General features: G+C 41.8%; 1 protein-coding gene across 1 annotated transcript; it reads right to left on the minus strand.

Annotated features, from left to right (window-relative positions):
- On the minus strand, positions 209 to 12,562 carry LOC8072916. Its single transcript, XM_021449528.1, has 10 exons — positions 12,230 to 12,562; positions 12,046 to 12,135; positions 10,856 to 11,121; positions 3,987 to 4,075; positions 3,790 to 3,893; positions 3,449 to 3,551; positions 3,281 to 3,353; positions 3,074 to 3,185; positions 1,904 to 2,435; positions 209 to 647 (listed from the first exon to the last, which is right to left on the minus strand). The coding sequence occupies exons 1-10, from the start codon at positions 12,444 to 12,446 to the stop codon at positions 557 to 559; spliced, it is 1,677 nt and encodes a 558-aa protein (XP_021305203.1). The 5' UTR covers positions 12,447 to 12,562; the 3' UTR covers positions 209 to 556.

Here is a 25,790-nt window from a genome sequence, read left to right on the forward strand (position 1 = left end):
CCTGGCGCCATCTATCAGAGTTTTTGACCCCAGCAGTGAAGATCAGCGTATCGCGCAAAGGAAATCACAAAGGTAACACGCGAGACAAATTTATACAGGAACAAGACCAGCTACCGTTTCTACTGAAGTCTCTTACTACCTACTTGAACAGTGGACAAGACCAGCTACCGTTTCTACTGAAGTCTCTTACGTCCACTACAAGACTATATAGCATATAGCATGAAATTTGAAGGAGCAACACCCTTCCAGGCTTGCACAGTTTCACGCAAGTACACCCATGTACCAAGATCCAGTTTAGACTTGACGAGCACAGCTACAACATCAAGGCATCAAAAATATCTACATGAATGCGGAAAAGGTTTCCAGGTGCCAGTGTGCCCTTAGAATGGCAGCAAGATGTCAAGAAGCACCAAAGGAAAATAAACTAATAGAACATTAAGGCACAACCATCCCATACCATTGAGAATTATTCAGATGGCATATGCTCTGGAGCCAAAGAGCTTCAAAAACTTTGAGCAAGACTTTACCGATGCAAAACACAGTTAGTTTGGAAGGATCAATCTTCTGGGATTCGCCATCTTCTCAAAGCCTTCTCAAGTGTCTCAGCTCGTTCATGGACACGTGCTGCTTCATCTTCCACCCAAGTCCTGAAATAAACCGGTAGATGTGTAATATCAGTTCCACAAGAGTTTTTTTTTTCCTTTTCGATTTAGACCAAGAGTACCAGAGTACCAGTACAACAACTAAGGCCTTGTTTATTTCCATCCCAAAAACCAAAATTTTTCAAGATTCCCCGTCACATCGAATCTTTAGACGCATGCATGGAGTATTAAATATAGACGAAAATAAAAACTAATTGCAATCTTTTGAGTCTAGTTAGTCCATGATTAGACAATAATTACCACAAACAAATGAAAATGCTAGTGTCGCGAAATTTTTTACCTTCAGGAACTAAACACGGCCTAAGTGTGTTTGAACTTATAAATGCCCCAAACTACCAAGGCTAAATAAATGAATGCTCTATAGTTGGTATGCAGCACTGACATCGCATTTAGAGAATATCAATAGCATAGTGCTGACACTGAAGCAACACGTGTAACTGTATAAGTCATTGACCATCTTGATAATTTCTTCAAGAAGACTGCTGTTGATGCTAAGTATATTATTTTTCGCATTAAAATTGCATCAGGAGGCCCCTGTTTGCTTTAATTACCACAAATGCAGATGAGCAAATTTACCAGCATAAAAGCATGATTTGGTTTCAATGTAAATTGGAATTAATTCTGAAGTTTTGAAATATGCAAAAAATAAACAAAAAATAAAAATAAAAAAATTGTATTTGATGTTTTCGAAAACTGAAAAATTGTAACATCTGAAATTCAGAAAAAGAAACATGAAACTATGAATAATAGAAATACAGGAATTCCAATTTTAACTTTCAACAACTAAATTACATAACCAAATAGCATAATTCATAGTTCAACTTATAGAAATTTACTGAAAGAACAAAAAAATCAGCTTTTTGTTTCATGGTATTGGATTTTCTGCATTTTTCGAATTGTGAAATAAATTTGAACTTCAAAGAATCAGAATCCACAAATTTCAAATATAAATTGTCAGGCCTCCAATTATAATTTAACCTCCGACCAGCTAGCCAACCCAATAAAAAGAACATAGCCAAATCAATATAGCTATAGCTTGGCTTTCCTCCATGTGGCTTTTCAATGCAGCCAGCAAAGAAGTTACAATTTACAAACCAGACAATCATGGACGCACATAAATTGGTGTGTCCACAACGACCGATGATTCACACATTTTTCCTAGGACGCACATAAATTGATGCAACCACATTGAAGTTGTTTTCTGTGATGACCAAAACAGTAAGTTTGTATAGAATACATACCTTAGCATTGTAAGAGCTTCCTTCTCAGCTTCAAGATATGATTTAGCTTCATTGACAGTTTGATGCTTGCTGGTCATGTCGGACAACTGGTTTTCCAAAGTTTGCTGATCAGCCATGACCTCTTCATTCTCAGTTGCTAATCTATCATACATTCCATCAACTTCTGACCTTAAATTTATAAGTTCCTGATTCTGGCGTTCTAAATCTGCTCTTTCTTTCAACAAGTCTGCTAGTTCCTCTTCTCTGTCTGTCCTCTCATTTGCAAGCTCATGCAACACATGTTGAAGATTATTGTCAACTTTAAGAGCCCGTTCTTGCTCCTTTTTCATCATTTCCTCCCATTGTTGTTGTATATCTCCCCTACTAATTAACTCTTCCAATATTTCAGCTATAACAGAAAGATGGGCTTGGTTTTCTGCTTCAAGTCTATTTAACTCTTCCTGAATTGCTTCCTTCATTCGACCACTGGTTAGTGCAGCAGCTGCTTGCGCTTTAGTTACAGGTTTGTCTGGTTGAAGGCGTCTAGTATTTCCTGTAACATTCCATGATTGTAGAGAGAATAAAGATGGCAAGTTAAAACAGACATAACTAATATTGTCATATGTCATTGACATTGCCAGGATTGTAAACCATAGTCACGAGCTGTCAGAACAGGGCAAGGCCTACTAAGAGCAACAGATCAGGTACTCCTTGGTAAGTTCATACATGTCAAGTCAGATAAAACCATTTTATTCCAGAAGATATTTTTTCAATTGAATGACTAAAACTAACTAAAAATAGCTAGCATGGCAGCCTCAAGTATATGCAGAAAAAGGTATGAGTTTGACATTTAATGTCAAATCAATCAGCTGAACACTGAGGCCAAACCAGTGCAACATAAAATACTAAGTATTTAAGAACAGTTCTCAGTACTGCCCCATTCATTTGAATAGAGGACAAAAAAGCTTATACCTCCACATGTGCACAGAAAAGTGAAACATATTAACATAACTTGAAAAACGCCACTAGAAGAAACCAAAATAAGTTGTTTCTATTTTCTAATCACTATAATGGTCAATCTAAATACTAAAAAGGAGGTGCTTCTGTTCTTACTATTTCTGTTGCAAGTTAAGTTACAGAAAATTACTTGCATGTAACTGAAAAACACAGATAAATACTAACAGATCATACCAAAAACTCTGCTGATGATGCTGTTTTCACCAGCCATTAGCTCTATGAGCATGGACGGAGAAACATCTGGGCAGGCACGCAGATCCAAAATGCAAACATTTTGACTCAGCATCTGGACTGTAACCAGAGTCAGGATTTCCAAAAAGAATGAAACAAAGCATCTAACTAAAGTTGCAGGACCAAATATCAAATAAAAGATATGAGTACCTTTTGGTCTATTTCTGCAAATGGATGCTCAACAAGCACTTTCCAGTTGACAAGATCGAAACGAGAGAGGTAACTACAACAACAACAAAGATCAAATAACTAAGAATCGCATTCCAATTATCAAATTGAACAGTAAAAACAATCAAAATTCTTATGTCAAACTAGTACCTATCAGGTAGGAACAAGGAATTTCCCTTGGAATGAGAGCCACTTGTCAGTGTTTCCAAGGAGTTTGACAACTTGCTGGATACGATACCAGATTCTCCTAAAGCTTTCCATCACCAATTTAGAAAATTAGATATTTACAGTGTCAGCTACTCAAATAACATAATCTGGAACTTCAAGGGAAGCTAGTGTAAGGAAAAAAGAAAAGAAAATGGACAATATTATAAAAGTTTCACTACATGTTACACTGGCAAATGCAATGCAGAATAGTTAGATCAGGAGAATTGTCTCTAAAACTTAGGAAGACCTTCTAGACTTCCAATATGATAAACAGTGAAACTTACATTGGATATATAGGAAGTCTGGGTCGTCAATATTGACATCATCAAAGGCACATTGGACCGCGCCAGAAGTTAATTTACTAGGAACAATCCTTTGCATCCTTTTCCTACAAATTGCAAAAATAAAGATGTAACATAAAGATACTAGCAAACGCCATGCATAGCTTTTAAATATATTTTATACTCTTTTGCCCCAATACCTCTCAAACTTTGAGCATAACTTAACAAACCATCTTGCAAATTCCCTCCGTGTACAAAAATCACTGGAGCTAACATCTTTCTCAATTATCTGATCAAGCACAGTATGAAGAAAACATTATTAATACATTGCTTTCCTAATAAATATTGCCTACAGTATAAAATTAGGAATGAGTCAGCACACATGAAACAACATAACCATTGAAACAGCCATACATAGTGATAAGTGCAGACCATTTTTAATATATTTAAACAGTGACATGTTGTGTGTATAAACAACCTTTAACAATCGTGCTAGCAAGCTAGTTGACATTCATGCAATTGAATCTCAGCAACCATAAGACAATAAAACTGCCATTAGGTCCTGGTCAAACCATAGTCACAGGGGTCACTCAGGAATCAGGATCGATGATGTCCCGAATAGTGAGTTCAAACCAATAAGCCAGTGGCAGAGAACTCAATATGGCTAGGTAGCGTCTCTGCCATACCTTGACTTTAGTGCACCATATTTCGCTCATTTGCATTTGGTTTTTCCTAGTAATTTTTCGTATGTCTCCGCCATAAATTGAGCTATGGAGCTCTATCAATGTAGTAGTGCCACACCTTAATTTGCATCTGCCCTCCACCACTGTGACAAGGGTAGCTGGTTGCCGCACCATTACTATGGAGGAAAATGCTGTTGCTAAGATCTGGGAGGCACCCAGCACCGAAGAGCACCACCGGCAACAGATAGCAGTGCAGCCACAGTCGATACAGAGTTCTCCAGCGAAACCAAGACCACTAGAGCGAAGACATGCACAAGAGCAGCTAATTTTACCAGCCATGGAAGACCAATTTGGACAGCAGTGATGTGCTGGTGGTGCTGATGCAGTTGGGAGCAGAGAGAAACGAGGAAGATGGAAACTGTTGGTAGCATGCATATGCAGTGAGAGAGAAAGACTAGAGGTTCTGGGCTTAGGGCAGAACAGACATGCACAAGAGCAGCTAATTTTACCAGCCATAGAAGACCAATTTGGACAGCAGTGAAGTGCTGGTAGTGCTGATGCAGTTGGGAGCAGAGAGAAACGAGGAAGATGGAAACTGTTGGTAGCATGCATATGCAGTGAGAGAGAAAGACTAGAGGTTCTGGGCTTAGGGCAGAACATTAGGTAGGCTGTATGTGCCAGAGCACAGAAGCCCATCTAGGGCTGTTTGGGAGGGCTTATCCCAGATCAAGCTCCCTACTTGTGGGGGTATAAACCCCTATACCCTTACGGCTAGACTTGGGCTAGGAGATTTGGCCCATTACGAGACAACTCAAGGCTTGATCCATCTACCTGGAGTTTCACGCAAGGAAATAAGACGTGGAGATCAAGCAAGATCCTGGTCGGTTGGAATAGGAATTGATATCGTATTATATATGACAATTGTAACCGACTAGGATTAGTTTCTCGATTTGTAACTCTGCCCTCTGGACTATATAAGGAGAGGCAAGGGACCCCCTTAGATCAATTCAACACATCTCAGATCAATACAATCAGACGCAGGACGTAGGTATTACGCCCACACGGCGGCCGAACCTAGATAAAAGCCTTGTCTAAGTCTTGCATCACCATCGAGTTCGTAGCTTGCGCACCTGTCTACCAGTAAACTACTACCGTGGGTATACCCCAAGGTAGACTACCGACTAGCTTTTGTCAACAATGGCGCGCCAAGTAGAGGGTGTTCGTACAGCTCTCCAGACGAACAAGATGGTCATGATCCCCGCTTCCGCTGCTGTGGCAGAAGGCCTCACGTTCACCGTCGGCCAGATCACTTGGACGACTCGCGTCGGTGGCCTCATGACCATGGCTTTGGAAGAAAACCAGATCCAATCTGCGGCGACGACAGCGGTGGCCCCGATCACGTCAATCACAATCACCCCTGCTCCGACAACGTCGCCGACCACTCCGACAACTTTGACAACGTCGCCGACCATACCGACAACTCGCCCTCTGCTTCCCCGCTACAATGGGAAGCGGGTCGACAACTCTGACCAGCTCGAGGCCATTGATCGCGCCGATCACAAGCTTTCCGAGGCCTTCGATCTGGTAAACTCGATCTCGGGCCAGACCACCAGGACGACGCCATTTGATTGCCACAGATCTGCTCAGCCAGCTCGTGTCACTACACACGAACGGTTGGGAACGGCCCTAACAATCATGACTACCCCGGAAGGACGGACCGTTCAGATCAAGACAACCTCCTAGAGCAAGCGTCATTCGCCTTTCCCTCACAGATTACGCAACGCAGCCAACCTGGTTTCACGTCATACCCGGCGACTTTTCACGAACTCTGAGCCCAGTAGATTCGACACCGAGTCAACGTGTGCAACCAGCACGCCACTTCGTCAACATGGTTTCCATCCGCACTCTGCCGGAAAATAATACCGCTACCACTAGCACACACTCTAGCACTGGCTCCGTCCCTACCGAGGTTTTACACCCCGAGGACGAGGACTACGATATGGATCTACCCCCATACCCCCCAGGTTTCTCTCGCTTCCCAGTTTTTTCTCCCCGATGAGATCTGGTCCTCAATGTGAACAATGATGAACCTGTGCTCGATGGGGAAACTGATGATCAAAGACAACAACGTGAGCAGCGCAACGCCGATCGCGCCCAGCGACAAGCGCACGAAGAAGAGCAGCAGAGGCAACTGGTCCCGCACAATCTTGATGATGCTTTCGACATGGTGGGAGACCAACAGGTGTTCAAGACCCCAAGCGCCAATGTGGTTGTTGCTATGGCAAATCTCGAATGACTCTCGAATACGCCAGAATACCAGGACGTTCGGACCAGCATACGAGCACACCTGATCGCTGCTATGGGACAAACGGCGGACCTCCTCCGAAGGACGCAAGCCATCTCCTATACAGAGGTCACTTCCGACCGGAGCCGCCGAAGTCAGGCCTCACCGCGACCCAGCGGGCATCGCCGCAATCCATCGCCACATGCTTTCCAACAAAAGAACAACAACGACCACCGCAACAGAGAGGCCCATCATGATGGTCGTGGTCGGGACGCCGGTTGCAAACATCGTGCTTATAGGCCGGGATACGACCGCGACCAGAAAGTCGATCAGGGAGAAGGCTACGATCTCCGACGAAGCCTCCCCCGCAAGGACGTCTGTGATCATATTAACAAACGCATCAACGACAGAGTCGCGCACGAAAACGTCTGCCGTATCGAATATGATGTTGTACACGGCCCTCCTGGGTTGAAGCAGTTCTCCTCGCACCTTCGACAAGTCGTCTGGCCACGCAACTTCAAGCTAGAGAAGCTCAAGAAGTACGACGGCAAGGAGAACCCTGAAAATTGGATCACCCTCTACGTGATCACCGTTCGATCAGCAACGGGGGACGAACACGTAATGGCAAATTATTTTCCCGTCGTCCTTGATCAAGCCGGCCACCAATGGCTCCTCGAGCTGCCTAAAAACTCATTTGATTCATGGGAAGAGCTACGCCAGGCATTCATCGATAACTTCATAGCTACTTGCGAGCAACCAGGCAACAAATACGACCTCGAGAGAATACGGGATCGAAAAAACAAACCACTACGCGACTACATCCGACGCTTCTCGGATATGCGTCTTAAGATTCCGAAAATCTCTCATGTTGAAGCAACTTACGCCTTCATCAAAGGTCTTCGATTTCACGAAGCCCTTCGGAGCAAGCTACTTCGTAAGAGGCCGAGCACGGTCGCCAAGCTCCTTGCTACTGCCAAAAATTAAGTCCAAGGAGCACAAAGAAGTCCAACTGGTCGACAATGATCTCGAGAAGACGTCTCTCATCGGAGCCACTCTGGATCCTAAATAGGAAGACGCGCTTGTCAAGTTTTTGAGGGACAACGTAACCGTTTTTGCATGAATCGCATGAAAACCCGCAGATAGGTCTGGTGTCAACCGCCACCTGATCGAGCACTCCTTGAACGTCTCGAAGACCGCAAGACCCAAGCAGAAACTACGACAGTTCGCTCGCGACAAAAAGGAGGCCATTAGGACAAAGATAACACGGCTTTTAGCAGCCGGATTTATTAAAGAAGTGTATCATCCGGATTGGCTCGCCAATCTGGTACTCGTAAGAAAAAAGAATAATGAATGGAGAATGTGTGTTGATTACATTGATCTAACAAACACTGTCCTAAGGACCCCTTTGGTCTCCCTCGTATTGACGAGGTGGTCGATTCAACAGCCGGATGCGAACTCCTCTCTTTTCTTGACTGCTACTCTAGTTATCACCAGATCTCTTTAAAGGTTGACGACCAGATTAAAACTTCCTTTATCACCCCCCTCGGGGCATATTGCTACACGACCATGTCTTTCGGGCTAAAAAATGCCGGAGCCACATATCAATGTGCCATCCAGCAATGTCTTCACGGCAAGATACGGGATAACCTGGTCGAAGCTTACGTCAATGACGTTGTCATGAAAACCAGAGACGCCAGCACTCTGATCGACAACCTCGACCGAACCTTCAAAGCCCTCAACAGATAGCAGTGCAGCCACAGTCGATACAGAGTTCTCCAGCGAAACCAAGACCACTAGAGCGAAGACATGCACAAGAGCAGCTAATTTTACCAGCCATGGAAGACCAATTTGGACAGCAGTGAAGTGCTGGTGGTGCTGATGCACTTGGGAGCAGAGAGAAACGAGGAAGATGGAAACTGTTGGTAGCATACATATGCAATGAGAGAGAAAGACTAGAGGTTCTGGGCTTAGGGCAGAACATTAGGTAGGCTGTATGGGCCAGAGCACAGAAGCCCATCTAGGGCTGTTTGGGAGGGCTTATCCCAGCTCAAGCTTCCTACTGTATCTAGAGCTGCCAGAGCTACTTCTAGTTCATTTTGAAGTGAGAGAGAGAGAAACAGCTTCATGTGACAATGCACAAGATTACATAGAAACTGGGGCTGTTATGGGTGGAGAAGCTTCTGTTTACAGCATCAAGATCTGTTTTGATCAATTTGTTTACAGTTCCATGTACAAGTTTGAGTTGTGATCAAAGGCAGATTATGCTCATTGGTCTTCAGCTCATCTACAACATGCATGTTTGAAGTCTTCAGCTCATAATTTGTTAGCTAATAAAAAGTGAGTGGAAATGTCCAATATTGTGTAAAATATGATGCAAGAATAAGTCCTAGGTTATTAGGGATATACATGTCAGATATGGTTAGAAAGGCCTCCACTGGGGTGGCAAGATCACCCATGACAGCATCCAGGTGATCACAACGTGTAAAATACAACCAACCAAACACAATTTTCTGTGATCAACCATGCAGCACAGCCCTTATGCACCCAATTAAACACATGCTTACTCACTGCAAAATGCCCTATGCAACCCAACCAAACGCCACCATAATGCATACAGCTAGACTGGCTTGGGCTAGCCTGAATTAGCCCTTATGCAGGGTTCGAAATTTCCAAGGAACCATTCACACCAATTATGTACCCAGTCCTTTTTTTAAAAAAAGCTTTGTATTCATCTTCTGTAACTACTCATTCGTAGCATATCAAAGGTCATAGACCCAGATTAGTTGAAACCACTCAATCCGAACTAACCCCTTCTAAGTGTGTTTTTAGTAACCCGGTATCCGCATCCCACTCGCTCATGTCCTGGTTGACCTAGATTTCAGGTTAGTATAGGCAAGGTTATTAAGGCATAGCCTAGGAGACGCCTAGTGGTCCAAGCGATTTTTGAATCACGGCATCCTACTTGCCGCAGCCTCCTTGCGGACGCCACCAGGCGGAAAAGGCGCAAGAGAGGGAGCTGTGTGATGTGCGTCCGAGGGGAAAAGGAGGGAGCTGCACGTGCGGGAAAAGGAGGGAGCTGCACATGCGGGAAAGGGAGGGTTGTGTGCGCAGGAGAGGTAAAAGGGAGGGAGCTGTGCGCCAAGTTAAGAGACGGAGAGAGAAGAGGGCAGCTGCACACCTGAAATCCAGCGGCGGAGAAGGGGGCACCAGCGCCTGCAACCAGGACTTTGGTCGCCATCCGCAACCGGGACTTTGGTCCCCCATCCAGGACCGGGACATCCGTCCATCCAGGACTGCATTGGGAGTGGGGATTTTTTTGCCCGTCCGCTGCCTCCAGCCCTCCCGGATTGGTGTTTGCAACTTCCTCGGCAGGTTCCGGTTCCCTTTTTTTCCTTTGCTCTTCCTCCCCTCCTTTTAACTATACGCTTTTGTTTTCCTCCCCCCCCCCCCCCCCTCCTCCTCTTTGCACTGCGGCTCTGCTCTTCCTCCCCTTCTTCCTGTACTCTGCTCCTTCTACTCTTCTGCTGGTTGCTTGTTATTTGTGGCTGCTATGGATGCATAAGTCCATCTTTGTTTTTACAGCTGATACATGAGAGATGAGAGATTTGCTATGTTATGTTATGTCACTAGAGTCTAATTTGCTGCTACTGAGAGATGAGAGATTTCAGATTTGCTATTTTCCTACCTTATGCTGTGCCCTGTTACTCTAGCAGCACTATTTATTATGGTATTACATGGGATGATTTGCTTTTGATTTCTAGTGGTATTATACATTAAGATGTTTGTATGGCGTCGCCTTGCCTCATGCCTAGGTGTCTGGAAGGGGGTAGCTTGCCCCGCCTTGCCTTACCAAACTAAAAACATATATACATGCAATGAATATTGATTTTCCATCAAACATAATATGAAACTACTGTTTAGAGATGAAACAGCATAGGGAAGGTAACAAAAAAATATTTTCCACAGTTGTCTAACACAAAAATGTATAAGAGGAAATAGTGGCTTATGCACAACACAAGTCATGAAATGCTTTCCTCCATGCGCGGTTAAGATAGTTTAGCAAGCTAAATCTGGTAGGCAATGGTTCAGAATTCTAAAGTACCTGTAGCTTCTTCAATATAGAGAAAGCCTCCTCATGTACAGGATCTGTAGGAACTCCAAATGGAAAATGGCTGGCAGTTTCTGTTCTGTAGTTTTGCCTTGAATCATCAGTTATTGCTTCAGCCTTCTTATCATGTGTTGCACTAGAAATTTCAATTTCATCAGATTCCCTGTCACTTGCATCCTCCTTGATTGTCTCTGTTGACTCCATTGTTGACATTTTCTCTTGAACATAGTGTAATGGAGCAACAATGAGTTGCTGTATACCTGAAAATCAGCACCATTCCATAATTCAATTTGTTCTCTTTACAGAATAAATGGCGATTGTATTCCAAATAGAACCCAAATTCTCCAACAATGAAACAGACTTCCCTAAACTGCAAATCCAAAAGGAAGAACAGATACCACCATTATTGCAATACAAAAAGGTTTTCAAAAAGGAATAAATTGTAACATTGCACAGGTTTCTAAAGATTGTTACAACCTGAAGTCCTGAACGCTCTTTCTACCCTACAATTTTTTGGTTTCTTTCTAGAGTACAAAGATATGATGAATATACCCCACTCACATATGCATGCACATCCAATGTTTCCTGCTACACACGTCAAAGGCTGTGGAGTCATGTTTCAACCTCATTGAAAGTGAACATGCACACAGACATGTTGATTCTGAGTAAATGAGGCACACTAGTGACCAACTGAGTCCAAGGTACATGAAACATAGTGCACCAGAACTCCGACAACTAGGTCCTGTGCCCATCCACATATCCACTTGATATTAGCTGCTGCAGATATTTCATAATCTGTCACAGCTTTGCATCCCACTACAAAATCTAGACACCTCTTGTAATAATATTTTTCAAGACGATCTGAAGAAGTAAGCAGTAAAAGGATTATACCATGATAGGAGCACAGTGGCAAACCAACTTCAAATATGGAACATGGATCACTTGTCAAAAAAAAAATATATGGAACAAGGATCCTGGCAATGTAATAGAGTTGAGTAATCTCAAATGCTCTCACTTCACAGGTGGACTAGATGATACATTGCAAGTAAAAGTATCACAACCTTCAGAACATTTAGAAATAGATTAAAAGGACAAGCACAACAATCTAAAGTTGAAATTTCAGAACCACATGGACGCAATCAGGGGAATGAATATAGTGAAGCTACAGAAGGTAATGAACTCACGCTTCCTGGAGGATGGGAAGCGCCACGCCAGCCCAGCCAAGGCGATCGCCACAGGAGCTCCCAGCCCAACCACGACAGCTCTCCCAAACCCTACAAATCAACAACAATCCCCGCGATAAAAACACAAGATTTGCTCGAAGGAGAAAGATTTGACCATCTACTTGTCTAGAAACGATAAGTATACCAATCCTCCTCCCCTGTTTCATCGGCTTCTCGTACTCGGGAACCCACCAGCCGCCGACCCCATCTTCGGAGTCACCGGCGGCGGGAGACCAGCTGGTGCCGGCGGCAGCAACCCGAGCGGACACGCGGCAACGTAGGTGAGGCCGCAGCTGTGGGAAGAGCAAGGCATCGAGCCGCGGCGGCGGGGAGACGCGGAGAGTGTAGGGGCCGACGGCCATGCCTGGGGAGGAATCGAGGTCGCTAGGGTTTTGTGAATCCGGATTTCATCGCTAAGTGTCCATTTCGGGTCGAGTGTATATCATCCGTACGACTTTTGATCCATTTGTGCTAGCAATAGCAACATGTTAGGCTAGAAAGTACCGAGCACATCGGGCCGCACTGGTTTACGTGTACAACTCCTTGTCCACTCTCCACGCTCAACATGGGAATGGGCCGACATGGCCCTGGCCTTGGACCCGGCCTCGTGGCCTCATGGCCAATTTGGCCTCGTTCGGGATCCAATCCAGGAGATTATTGAGGTCTTGTTTAGTTCCAAAAAATTTTATAAATTTTTTTAGATTTCTCATCACATCAAATTTTACGACACATGCATGAAGCATTAATATAGATAAAAAATAAATAATTATACAGTTTACTTTTAATTTATGAGACGAATCTTTTGAGTATAGTTAGTCCATAATTAACCAATATTTGTCAAATATAAACGAAAGTGCTATAATGTCCATTTTGCACAAAATTTTGGAACTAAACAAGGCCTCGATCCAGGCCAAGAATTAGTTGATCCACTTGGTGGCACTCATTCCAGGTCTGGGTTTAACTCTTCAGCGGAACCAATCCAGGAGGCTCCAATTTGTTGTTCGGTTTGACCAAGGATCCATCCAGGACTGTTAACAAATATACACATACATATCCAAGCATTTAACTAACACAACAGAATATGATCATGTTGGATTTATTATGGGCTAGACCCATTTACATTTAATAAATCAATAAACTCTATGGTGTGTAATTATGGAAAACATATATTGTACCAAATTAGAAGTTTATAAGAGTTGGAGTGGTAGGCACGCTGACGGTACAGTAGTTTCAACTCAATTATGTGGGACTTTCAACTCAGTATCTGCGGGTGTTTCGATAGATAACTGAGGGAGTTTCAACTCTGTGTGAAAACCCTTTAGGTGCCTATCTCCTCAGCCGCCAACAGGGAGTCTCTTTCCCTCCTCTCCTCTCCAGCCACAAGGATAAATAGGAGACTCTCGTCTCTTTGGTATAACGAGAGAGAACACTCATATCACAATTTCGTTGCAAAGTAGGAATTCTCATCTCGTAACTCCGCACGCACGGATGAGCGAGAGGGCAGGTGCCTCCGGAGCCCTTACCGTTCGAGACCTTGCATGGGGGATCGACAATTAGGTTTTTGGGGAGCGTCTACGCGACTGTCCAACTCTATTGTTGTTGTTCATCTGCTTCTTGAAGGTCTCTTAGTGTTGCCGGTGGCCATCTTCTCCTTCCTGGTGATTGGTTCGACGTCTTCTCCTTCGTCTCTGCTTCATGGCGATCGAGGAAGAACAAGGTTCTAGAAATCCGAATGCAGGAGTCTCAGGGTATGATCTGTTCATCTTCCCTCTGTTTTACGTCGCTCTGTCTCTGTTTGTTTCAGTAGCTCTGTCGTGCAGGTTTATTAGTTGTGTCATATCTGTTTCAGTAGATCTGTTTCGTTGTTTCGCAACATATTTGTTGTTTGTTACTGCTATGTTTAAGTTCTGCGTATATACCTCTGTTCTACAGTTCTATTGTTTCGCTAGTATCTGTATTTCTGTTTCATTTCTGTTTCAGTACATCTGTTTATCTGTTTCAATAGCTATATCATGTTTGATGTTGTTATAGAGAGTTATATACCATGTCATGCTTTGATGTTAGATATGCTTTATGGATCATGTTTACATGTCCTAATTATAATTCATGTCATGCTTATATTTATCAATAATATCATATATGTCATCATCATATTGTTAATTTATGGAATTAAAATGACATGAAAATTACCTAATATTCTAACAGACCAAACTTGAAATAATTCAAATTACCATGCAAAGCAAACCCAACAAAAATTTCACAACCTGACAAACAAATTGCACAGACACACAAGCATTTTACTATTCGGCACTATAGGCTTGAAACCAGTATAATATACCAGGAACATGCATAGACACAAACTGAACTGTCTAGCACCAACATTACAAGATTGTGTCATGTAAAGTCACACATTCAGCCCTACTACTATTCTGTGTGCAAACACTTGTAGAATAAAAAGATAGTTTCTACTGATGATGTTAATGAGACACCAAAGTATATTTGCAGATTATGGTCTCTCAAAACTTAACTAGATGGCCTTCTTTATGTTGTCACGCTGAGCTACATGTGATTCTCAAACTCAGGTGTAGTCGTTGTCTAATATTTATACCTGGCCTTTCCAGCAGTCTTGACCTTGGAAAGCCTCCTCCTACAATGACAAATCAAGAGCAACCAGTTACTCCAAGGTTACAAATTATATATGAATGAAGGGGGTGTTTAGAATTACCAAAAAAAATATTTGCTTGCTACTACTGCAATGGAGAAGGACAATCAATAGGTAGTTGGCAAATTAAATCTTGTACATAGATACACACAAGCACAAAAGATAAAAAGACGCTACATGATCATAATCTCTACTAGCTTTCAAGAGAGTTCGACATCCATCTATGTACTCAATGTTAGCAAGCTGCACAATTTGTCAGTTATTGAAATGTAATTTAGAAAAGTATGTCTGAAGATGGACAGTAGGTGAATTCTGATTTGTAGGAAGACAAAGATTTTATATTTTTCTTTTGTTTTGTGTTGTGCCTACTGATTTGTAACACAGAGAACACTTGAGGGTTCAAATAGAGCACCAGTGCACAGGCATGCAGCTAGGTACTGCTATTGCTATCACACCATAAGAGTGGCAGCAACATATGAAAATATTTTTATAAGTACAGGTAAGCTCCACCAAATAAAGATGCACCATTGTTCTAAAAAAATAAAAAAAATAAATAAATATGTGCCACTGGTGTGACTATCCTTCTTTTAGACATATGATCAGGCAAACTGAGTTTGTCAATGCAGGCCTTATAACAACAAATATGGCCCAGAAATGCATCTCTACAATCCAAATGTTCTCATCTCTAAGGGTTGCACAGAAGCATTTCTTCTTTCAGATTTGCAATGACTAAATATCTAGTTTCCAGCAGTTAAGTAGACTCACATGTTAGACCATCGTATTTTTGAGCCGAATCAAAGTTGATTCTTGATCTAGTTCATAGCCAATTAGGAAGGCCTCTCTATTCTCTTTGCTTTTTGTTGGTATTTCTAATGTCATTGCAATAAAACTGAATCTCTATCCCACGCAATGATACTAGAAATGTTGATACTAATTAACTTGTCTTTAGCAACTAGCCACTAGCCTCTTGACCCTTACTCCTAACTGTGAAACTAGGTTGTCACCCCCAATTGTAAAGGTAGGAGTAAACTTTGGTACTAAATCTTATCATTTTATGTGACTAGGCAAAAATAAATAAAGATGAATATAAATTAAAAATAATTCCGTAAACGGACAGATAATTATACCATTGTAGCATTTTACCTAGAGTATTACCAGGTTGTCATTTATATTCTACCACTGGGAAGGCATTGCTAAGAAGCTACTCATAGTATTGATAACATGTATATGTATATGCATTGAATAGATGATGTAACCAATGTCATTCACTCTACTCATAACAGGGGTAAGTCACAAGATAAATAATATGGTAAAGATAATAATAACTATAATGATAATGAGCCATTAATCAGTCATCTCCTAATGATACTAATCCATCATAGCACTCTAATCATTTCAGCGTTGTCTAATCAGGTAATAGAGAAATAACTCCTATGTATTTAACTACGTGTCAAAGCTACATCAACTAGTGTAAGTACATCTAGTAATCATTGTCAAGTTATACTACCATAGTTCCCAAACACATCAGAGCAATGTACAGGAAAAGATGAGTACAGGAATCTCCTCTCAACCTAATAATCCCACTCTACCAATCCACCGTATGGGGGAAGGCCTATAAAGGACTCGATGGGTCTGTCACACCCATGATCTACCTTACTACCCAACACAACTGGGGATATCCGCAGATAAGCAAAATATCTAGACACCATGTCTACATATTGCCCACCACTCACCATACGACCAACTAGATGAGCGCTATACGAACCAGTGCATGAATATAATAGCAAACCAACTAAACTAGATGTATTGAAGTAGACAATGAACATAATAATTAAACTAAGATGAAGAACAATGTTGCTAGTAAATATCATACGAATGCAGATAATACAATAAGAAAGAAAAACTTAAGAACTATATCAGACTCTTCTCTTCACTACTATAGAAAATGAGGCATTGGTCGATGCCCAAAATCGCCAAAAACCTCGGCCTTTTTGCGGCCCGGGGTTAAAGGTCCCTTTAACACCGGTTCGTAACACGAACCGGTGCTAAAGGGTCCTGCCCAACAGCTACTGACAGGTGCTGTCGGGGTAGGGACCCTTTAGCACCGATTCGTGTTACCAACCAGTGCTAAAGGGTCCCCTTTAGCACCGACCAGTGCCATGGGCCGAGGCAAAGCCTTTAGCACCGGTTTGTAACACAAATCGGTGCTAAAGGGTGACCCTTTAGCACCGTTTGTGCCCTGAACCGGTGCTAAAGGTTCAGTTTATAGACTGGCTACCTCCTCCCCTCTGCCCATTTGAAACCGAGAGCACCATTGTTGTTCTTGGAGCTTCTTCTTGCTTGGTCTTCCTTTGTTCTTCATCTCCAACGTCCATCGTTGATCTTCTTCGACTCCGTCATCGTCTCTTCATGCTTGGAGGTGACTAACTGCATCCTTTCTTGTCTTTGTCATGTTGTTTTTAGCTTGTGATTTTCCCATTATTTTTAGCTCAAATCCACTTTGTTATTTTGAATCATTCACTTGAATTAGTATCCATATATATTTTATGGTTGACCTAGTATTAATGTAGTTTGCAAGAATGAATTATAGTATCTTTTTATGATCTTAGAAATTAGGATAGTTCAAATTAATTGGTTTGTTAATATCACTTGATTTGTTTTTATTACTACATAATGTCCATTGTATAATTTAAAAGATTTATTGAAGTAACTAGACAAATAAAGGATATTATTAGGTTCTTCTTTAATCATACATGTTTACTAGTAAATGTGGAATTTATAATTGTTTAAAAATTGAGTATAGATAGTAGATGGCAACCGTGACCGGGTCTTCGGTCTCTCAACGGGTTCAAAAGCGATACCGGCCGGAACTCCCTCTCATTACTTGTGGCAAGTGTGGGCAGAAGATTGTGATGGAGTACAAAGTGTCGAAAGAGGGAGTAAACAAGGGTCGTATATTCTACAAGTGTCCGGATCGTAAAGTGAGTTATTTCCAGACATTTGCTTATATCTGTGCTTATTTTTTTAATGATATTAATTAAACTTTTGATTCTCTCTTTTATTTTTAGTGGGACGGTACCGGCGGATGTACAGGTTGGTACTGGGAGGAAGAATACATTGAACACATCAAGAAATCTTTTGCACAGGTGGTTGAGGCTGAAGGAGATGAGGCAGTGAGCCGGCGAAAGGAGTTCAATGATGTTGATCAAGCGAATGATCTATCTATTATAGTTGGGATCGGACGCGAACTAATTATGTTGCTTAAGTGCATTTTAGTTTTGATTTTTTTAGTGCTAGTTGCAATTGTATTTGTTGTAGCCAAGCTTGCTTGAATTAATCAACTATATGTGTTAGACATGTTGTGCAATAAGATGAGAAACTATATGTGTGCATGGTTTTCATAATATATATGTTATATTTAATGCAGATGGTAACACATAAGTGGATGTATAATGCCGATCGGCGCTCCGAAGAGCTCATTAATGGCGTGCACTATTTCTTAAGTGTTGCCGAGACAAATAAGAGGGACGGTTTCATGTGTTGTCCATGTGCCATGTGCAAGAATTTGACGGAATATTCTAACTCAAAAACTCTTCATTCGCACTTATTAATGTCTGGTTTCATACCAAACTATATTTGTTGGACCAAGCATGGATAAAACGGGATTATAATGGATTAAGGTGAAGAAGAAGAAGAAGAATTGGACCACGCCAACATTATTGCTCAGTACGGTGGCTTCAATGATGTTGCAATGGGGGAAGATAATGAAGAAGAGGTAGCGGCAGAAGATGATCGGGGCGATGATGCTTTTGGTGATGCCATCCATGATGCACAAAAAGAATGTGAAAGTGAGAAAGAGAAAGCCAAGTTCGAGCGCATGCTAGAGGACCACAGGAAATCGCTATATCCCACCGCTGAAGAGGGGCAAAAAAAAGCTGGGTACCACACTGGAATTGCTGCAATGGAAGGCAAAGAATGGTACATCTGACAAGGCATTTGGGCAGTTATTGAAGATCATAAAAAAGATGCTTCTGAAAGGCAACGAATTGCCCACCACTACGTATGAAGCAAAACAGGTTGTCTGCCCTTTGGGATTAGAAATCCAGTAGATACATGCATGTCCTAATGACTGCATCCTCTACCGTGGGGAGGAATACGAGAATTTGGATGCATGTCCAGTATGTAAGGCATCACGGTATAAGATCAGGCGAGATGATCCTGGCGATGTTGAGGGTGAAGAACGTCATAGGAAGAAAATTCCTGCCAAGGTTATGTGGTATGCTCCTATAATACCACGATTAAAACATCTGTTCAGAAACAAGGACAATGCAAAGTTGTTGCGGTGGCATAAAGAAGACCGTAAGATAGACAATATGCTGAGACACCCTGCCGATGGAACCCAGTGGAGAGCGATAGACAGAGAATTCCCAGATTTTGCAGATGATGCTAGAAACTTGCAGTTCGCCTTAAGTACAGATGGTATGAATCCTTTCGGTGAGCAGAGCAGTAGTTACAGCACTTGGCCAGTTACTCTATGTATCTACAACCTTCCTCTATGGCTATGCATGAAGCGGAAGTTTATTATAATGCCAGTGGTTATCCAAGGTCCGAAGCAACCTGGCAACGACATCGATGTCTACCTGAGGCCATTAGTTGAGGAACTTCAACTTTTATGGAGCAAACCAGGAGTTCGCGTGTGGGATGAGTACAAACAAGAGCACTTTGACCTGCGAGCATTGCTGTTTGTAACAATCAATGATTAGCCAGCTCTGAGTAATCTTTTAGGCCAGTCAAACAAGGGATATAATGCATGCACACATTGTTATGAAGACCTTGATTGTGTATTTTTGAAAAAATGTCGAAAGGTCGTGTACCTTGGCCACCGTCGGTTTCTTCCTGTGAACCACCCAGTATGAAAGAAAGGCAAGCATTTTAAAGGCAAGGCAGACCACCTGACCAAGCCTCTCAATCGAACCGGGGATGATGTACTCGAAATGGTCAAGGATATAAAAGTGGTATTTGGAAAGGGACGAGGCAGCGAACCTATTCCCAAGGACGCTAAGGGACACGTACCCATGTGGAAGAAGAAATCCATATTTTGGGAGCTACCTTACTGGAATGTCCTAGAGGTCTGCAACGCGATCGACGTGATGCATCTGACAAAAAATCTTTGTGTGAACTTGCTCGAATTCATGGGTGTCTACAGGAAGTCTAAGGATTCACTTGAAGCACGACAAGACTTGCAGCGCATGAAAGAACGAGACAACCTGCATCCAGAAAAGACAGATGATGGACGTCATTACTTAAGCCCTGCTAGCTACACTCTGAGCAAAGAAGAGAAGGAAAGCATGTTTGAATGTCTTAGCAGCATCAAGGTCCCATCTGGATTCTCCTCCAATATCAAGGGAATAATTAATGTGCCAAAGAAGAAATTCCTGAACTTAAAGTCCCATGACTGTCACGTTCTAATGACGCAATTGCTGCCAGTGGTTTTAAGAGGAATTTTACCTCCACACGTACATCTAGCCACCGTAAAGCTATGTGCATTCCTCAATGCAATTTCTCAGAAGGCAATCAATCCAGAGCAACTAGCTACTCTACAGAATGATGTCGTTCAATGTCTCGTCAGCTTTGAGTTGGTGTTCCCTCCATCCTTCTTCGATATCATGACACACCTCCTAGTTCACCTGATCAAAGAGATTCGTATTCTCGGTCCTGTGTTCCTACACAACATGTTCCCCTTCGAGAGATTCATGGGTGTCCTAAAGAAATATGTCCATAGTCGTTCCCGGCCAGAAGGAAGCATTGCCAAGGGCTACGGAACAGAGGAGGTCATAGAGTTCTGTGTTGACTTTATTCCAGATCTTGACCCAATTGGCATTCCTGAATCTCGACACGAGGGCAGACTCAGCGAAAAGGGAACGCTTGGAAAGAAAACATATATTGGTACGGGAGACGATTACTTCAGTAAAGCACACTACACAGTTCTCCAGAACTCCTCATTGGTGGAACCATATGTTGAGGCACACAAAGATTTCCTACGGTCCCTGTGGCCCGGGAAGAATGAAGCTTGGATAATGTGTCAGCACATGGAAACTTTTGGCGATTGGTTGCGCAAAAAATGTTAGGGTGATGAAAATATTGATGAGCAGCTTTATTTGTTGGCCAGGCAACCATCGTGGCATGTCCTCACGTACAAAGGGTATGAGATAAATGGTAACACATTTTACATAGTTGGCCAAGATAAAAGGAGCACCAACCAAAATAGTGGTGTACGCGTGGATGCCACGGATCCAAATGGGAACAGACAAACATATTATGGATGCATAGAAGACATATGGGAACTAGACTATGCAGCTAATTTTAAAGTTCCTTTGTTCCGATGCCAATGGGTGAAGATGACCGGAGGTGGGGTAACAGTTGACAAGGAGTATGGGATGACAACCGTGGACCTTAACAATAGTGGGTTCAAAGATGAACCATTCGTCCTTGCTGTAGACATGAGTCAGGTGTTCTATGTGAAAGACATGTCTACGAAACCAAAGAGAGGAAAAAATGATGACCACTCAATCGTCAATGAGCCAAAGCACCACATTGTCCTTTCTAGGCAAAGAAACATTGTCAGAATTGAGGACAAGTCAGACATGTCAGGCGATTATGAAAGGGATGATCGAATTCCGCCCTTCATAGTCAACAAAGACCCAAGCATTCTATTAAACAATGAGGATACTCCATGGTTACGGTAGGATCATAACCAAGGGTCATACGTTAAGAAGAAGTTCACTGTTGTGTCGGCTTAATATAAAGCCATGTTTAATAGTATGTGTTGTAAAATGTACAAATTCTGAGAATTGTATGAAACTATATTTGAGAATTGTGAATTTTGATGAGTATAACAATATTGGTATTCATGACTTTTCCATTCGAGACCATCTAGGGTTGCGAAACCGATGCATGACTATGAATTCTTTCAAAATTCAAAATTCAGTGGTTCAAACTTTTCCAAATGAAAAGTTGACAATTAGACCAAATGTAGAACTTGATGAGTGTAACAAACTTTGTATTCATGACTTTTCCATTTGGGACCATCTAGGGTTCGGTCAAAGGGTGTGTTTGTAAAAACCAATGCTTTGACTTTGGTCAAACTTGGTCAAATGACCCTTTTGATGACTTCAAATGAAAAAAAATTGAATACAAAGTTGTTAGAGATCATCAAGATCTACATTTGATATACTGTCCATTTTTCCATTTGGATAAATTTGAGCCAATCCTAAGCACATTTCTTTAAAATCCAAGACAGGTTTTGGTCAAACTTGGTCAAATGACAAACTAAATTACTTAAAATGAAAAAATTTTGAATACCAAGTTGTTAGATATCATCAAGATCTAAACTTTTTATATACACAGTTTTTCCATTTGAGAAAGTTTAAGTTAACAATACCCACCAAATCTTGAATCTCACACAAACTATATGAAACTATATGTGTCAATTGTGGATTTTCAACTACACCTTCCCAACACTTTGTCAAATGCAAAAATAGTCTATATATTAAATGTAGATTTTGATGAGTGGAACAATATTGGTATTCATAACTTTTCCATTCGAGACCATCTAGGGTTCCGAAACCGATGTGTGGCTATGAATTCTTTCAAAATTCAAAATTCAGTGGTTCAAACTTTTCCAAATGAAAAGTTGACCATTAGACCAAATGTAGAACTTGATGAGTGTAACAAACTTTGTATTCATGACTTTTCAATTTGGGACCATCTAGGGTTCGGTCAAAGGGTGTGTTTGTAAAAACCAATGCTTTGACTTTGGTCAAACTTGGTCAAATGACCCATTTGATGACTTCAAATGAAAAAAATTTGAATACAAAGTTGTTAGAGATCATCAAGATCTACTTTTGATATATTGTCCATTTTTCCATTTGGATAAATTTGAGCCAATCCCAAGCACATTTCTTTAAAATCCAAGACGAGTTTTGGTCAAACTTGGTTAAATGACAAACTAAATTACTTAAAATGAAAAAATTTTGAATACCAAGTTGTTAGATATCATCAAGATCTAAACTTTTTATATACACAGTTTTTTCCATTTGAGAAAGTTTAAGTTAACAATACACACCAAATCTTGATTCTCACACAAACTATATGAAACTGTATGTGTCAATTGTGGATTTTCAACTACACCTTCCCAACACTTTGTCAAATACAAAAATGGTCTATATATTAAATGTAGATTTTGATGAGTGGAACAATATTGGTATTCATGACTTTTCCATTCGAGACCATCTAAGGTTCCGAAACCGATGCGTGGCTATGAATTCTTTCAAAATTCAAAATTCAGTGGTTTAAACTTTTCCAAATGAAAAGTTGACCATTAGACCAAATGTAGAACTTGATGAGTGTAACAAACTTTGTATTCATAACTTTTCCATTTGGGACCATCTAGGGTTCGGTTAAAGGGTGTATTCGTCAAGATATACATTTTTATATGATAAATAGATTTTTTATTTGATGAAAACTATACCCTACTAGCATTCTAAGTATTAAATGACAAAAATGAAAAGTTTAACATCAATATGATGTGAAAATAGATTTCCAGTTGATTGGATATAGTTTTTGTAAATTTATTAGAATAATATATTTTTGCATTAACAAAATACTAAACATTCCTTACAAAATTATTGCAAATTAAAAAACACAGTAAGATATTTAAGGTTAAAAATTTTCATGTGTACATTAAAAGAAATTACAATATATGTCACTCTTTAAAAAATATTATGCAAAATATTTAATTTACTATACAATTTATAATGTAAAGTGTATATATAAATACTTTAAAAACCTTAAACTAAAAAACAGGGCCTTTAGCATCGGCCCATAGTGGGAACCGGTGCTAAAGGGTCCTGAAAATTTCAGGATCCCGCCCGAGCCCGCGCATGGACCCTTTAGCACCGGTCTGTGGCTAGCACCGGTGCTAAAGGGTCTTTAGCACCGGCTGGTAACACGAGCCGGTGTTAAAGGGTCCGCCCCTATATAAGTCATGGGCGCCCTGGATCTGAGCAGTTCATCTTCGTCTTCGTCTTCGTCTCCAGCGCCGTCGTTCGTCTTCACCGCCATCGTTTCGTCTCCCAGCGCCGCCGCGACCTTCTTCCAGCGCCGCCGCGGCCCTCCACCAGCGCCGCCGCCGGAGGGACCACCACCAGCGCCGGCCACCGTGCACTCTCCTCCCTATGTACTATAGATCATACTCCTCCACAGCGCCATGCATCTGTCCATATATATTAATTAAGTATACTAAAAAAATAAATGAATGTTATTATATATATACACTAGAGCACACTGAAATATATATATGTATGTATGGTTGCAGACATAGAAATGGCTGACCGTCCTCACGATGATCCTGATTATATGGAAGATGCCATTCAAAAATGATCGACGATGGTAGTCAGTACTTTATTGATTACAACGAGATCATGCAAGACAATCCGACTCAGCAACAAGAGGGCAATGTGCCTGAGCAACAACTTGTCGTGCAACAAGAAGGAAATACCGGCGAGGTATGTAAATGTAAACATATATAATTAATGCATCTCTTACATTAGGTTTTAGACTTACTTGGTTATTAATTTAGTATTTTTGTTTCTAATCTACGTGTAGCCTTCTAGATCGATCTCTATGGGGAGAAGCGTACCTCCACGAGGGCCAAAGAAGCCGTTGGAGGGCCGCTACGTAATCTCTGAGTTTGAGATAGCTTCAGGTAGACCACTTGGTGAACATGCAAATAAATGTGTTGGTCACTGTGGATACCTTGTGAGAGACCAAATACCGATCAGTGCTCGTGAATGGAGAGAGAAGCGAGGTGCTCCTGAAATCAGTTTTGTCTCTGATTGTGACAAGGAGTTAGTTTGGAAAGCCGTCACAGCAGTTTTCACCTTCGACACTAACGATGAAGAGTTGAAGGTGAGAATTTATGACTGGACTATGAAGAAGATGACGGTACTGTTCCAGAATTGGAAGAAGTCTTTGTACAATAAATTTGTCAAGAAAAACGAGACTCCAAATTTCAACCTCAAGCAATATGTAAAGTTGAGGGCCTTCTGGGATGACTTCGTGCAGTACAAAACATCAGAAGAGGGCGAGGAACGAGCTATTAGAAACAAAGAGAATGCAAGTAAAAAGACATACCACCATCATATGGGATCAAGTGGTTATAAGAGTGCTGTTCCCAAGTGGGATCGAATGGAACAGGAGATGCTTGCTAGGGGGGTCACACCCGAGACAATAGCAAAAAATTGGAGCGAGCACTCCAAGCATTGGTTCTACGGTCATGGGGGAAGCGTGGACCCAGACACCGGGGCGCTAGTTTGGGGCCAAGAAATCTCTAGAGCAGTAGAGAGACTAGTCCGTGCATGAGAGGCGATTCAGTCTGGTGAGTTTAGGCCTAATAGGGAGAAGGATGAACTCATGTTTGCGCTTGAAAATCCTCAGCACGGTGGGCGTACGAGAGGCTATGGGGCAGTTCCGTGGCTGCAATCATTCCAAGCTGATCAAGAAACCTACAGAAGCCGCTAGAGAAAGAAGGATGAGGAGGCAGAGCGGATCCGCCGGCTAGAAGCTTTTGTTCTGCAGTCACAAGAGCACGAGAAATCTCGTGAAGAATGGATGCAGGCGGAGATTAAAAGGCAAGTGCAAGCAGCACTTAGTCAAATGATGAAAGGGCAAGGTACATCACAGCCTGAGGTCAACGTTAGCCCCCAGGCCAGTTGAAAAGCAGCTGCGCATCCACAGAAGTACCAACCATTCAGGATGACACGAAGCTACACTTCCCCATGGATGATGTCACAGAGGCTTTTACTACCTGTGAGCTGCATGTACCAGATGGAAATGCAACAAAAAAGGTGGCTATCGGTGTTGTCAACCCTATCGACCGAAAGAGAACTCCAAGAATCCATAATCGACGACCAGTACCAGCTGGATATGCTAGCATCTCGATTGATAGGGTTGAGAAAGGTTGTGGCAGTGTGCCTCTAGAAAT

Source organism: Sorghum bicolor, chromosome 10 (assembly GCF_000003195.3).
Source record: "Sorghum bicolor cultivar BTx623 chromosome 10, Sorghum_bicolor_NCBIv3, whole genome shotgun sequence".
In the NCBI taxonomy this organism is placed as follows: Eukaryota; Viridiplantae; Streptophyta; class Magnoliopsida; order Poales; family Poaceae; genus Sorghum; species Sorghum bicolor.